The following is a 1,159-nucleotide window of genomic DNA, read 5'->3' as shown; positions in this document are numbered from 1 at the left end:
GGAGGAGATGTGCGCTTTGCTGAAACGTCTTCCCACATTCCAAGCACTTGTAGGGCCGTTCCCCAGTGTGGATACGCTGATGGATGAGGAGGTGGGAGCTCTTCGTGAAGCTCTTCCCACATTGCCCGCATGTATAGGGCCGTTCCCCAGTGTGTAGGTACTGGTGGGTGCGGAGGGTGGAGCTGTCCCTGAAGCTCTTCCCACATTCCCCACACGTGTAGGGACGTTCCCCAGTGTGGATGTGCTGGTGTCGGATCAGCTTGGAGCTTTTGTTGAAGCCCTCGCCACATTCCACACACGTGTAGGGCCGTTCCCCAGTGTGGATGCGCTGGTGGGTGCGGAGGGTGGAGCTGTACCTGAAGCTCTTCCCACATTCTCCACACGTGTAGGGACGTTCCCCAGTGTGTATGTACTGGTGGGTGCGGAGGGTGGAGCTGTGACTGAAGCTCTTCCCACATTCCCCACACGTGTAGGGACGTTCCCCAGTGTGGATGCGCTGGTGTCGGATCAGCTTGGAGTTTCGGTTGAAGCTCTTCCCACATTCCCCACATATGTAGAGCTGTTCTCCACTGTGGATGTGCTGGTGGGTGAGAAGGTTGGAGCTGTTACTGAAGCTTTTTCCACATTCCCTGTACGTGTAGGGCCATTCTCTGGTGTGTATGTGCTGGTGTCGGATCAGGTGGGAGCTTGTCCTGAAGCTCTTCTCACATTCCAAGCACCTAAAGGGTTTTTGCCTGCTGGGAGGCTGCTCAGGGACCACCAGCTCGGAGCTATGGCTCAAGCTCCGGCCGCCACGGCAACACCCCTCCCGCTCTCCCCCCTCCCTATAGCCCTCCTCTCCCACCCCTTTCCCGGGTCGTTTCCCAGTGTGGATTTGCTGGTGTTGGACCAGGTGGGAGCTCTGCCTGAAGCTCTTCCCACATTCGCCACACGAATAGGGCCGTTCCCCAGTGTGGATGCGACGGTGCTGGATCAGGGTGGAGTTGGTCCTGAAGCTCTTCCCACATTCCCCACACCTGTAGGGACGTTCCCCAGTGTGGATGTGCTGGTGTCGGAGCAGGTCGGGGCTCTTCCTGAAGCTCTTCCCACATTCCAAGCACCTGAAGGGCTTTTCCCTGCTGGGAGGCTGCTCAGGGACCACCAGGTCCAAGCTCCCCCT

General features: G+C 58.4%; 1 protein-coding gene across 1 annotated transcript; it reads right to left on the bottom strand.

The window, feature by feature from the left end:
• Positions 1-7: 7 nt before the first annotated feature.
• LOC113979512 (zinc finger protein 551-like) lies at positions 8-1,117 on the bottom strand (the record flags this gene model as incomplete). Its single annotated transcript, XM_027706884.1, has 2 exons — positions 8-645; positions 859-1,117. Coding segments are annotated over 2 exons (897 nt in total), but the record flags the coding sequence as incomplete, so codon positions are not given.
• Positions 1,118-1,159: the final 42 nt, after the last annotated feature.

Source organism: Neopelma chrysocephalum, unplaced genomic scaffold (assembly GCF_003984885.1).
Source record: "Neopelma chrysocephalum unplaced genomic scaffold, ASM398488v2 Primary Assembly neopelma1_81950, whole genome shotgun sequence".
Classification (NCBI taxonomy): domain Eukaryota; kingdom Metazoa; phylum Chordata; class Aves; order Passeriformes; family Pipridae; genus Neopelma; species Neopelma chrysocephalum.
This window is presented reverse-complemented; position numbering and strand designations above follow the sequence as displayed.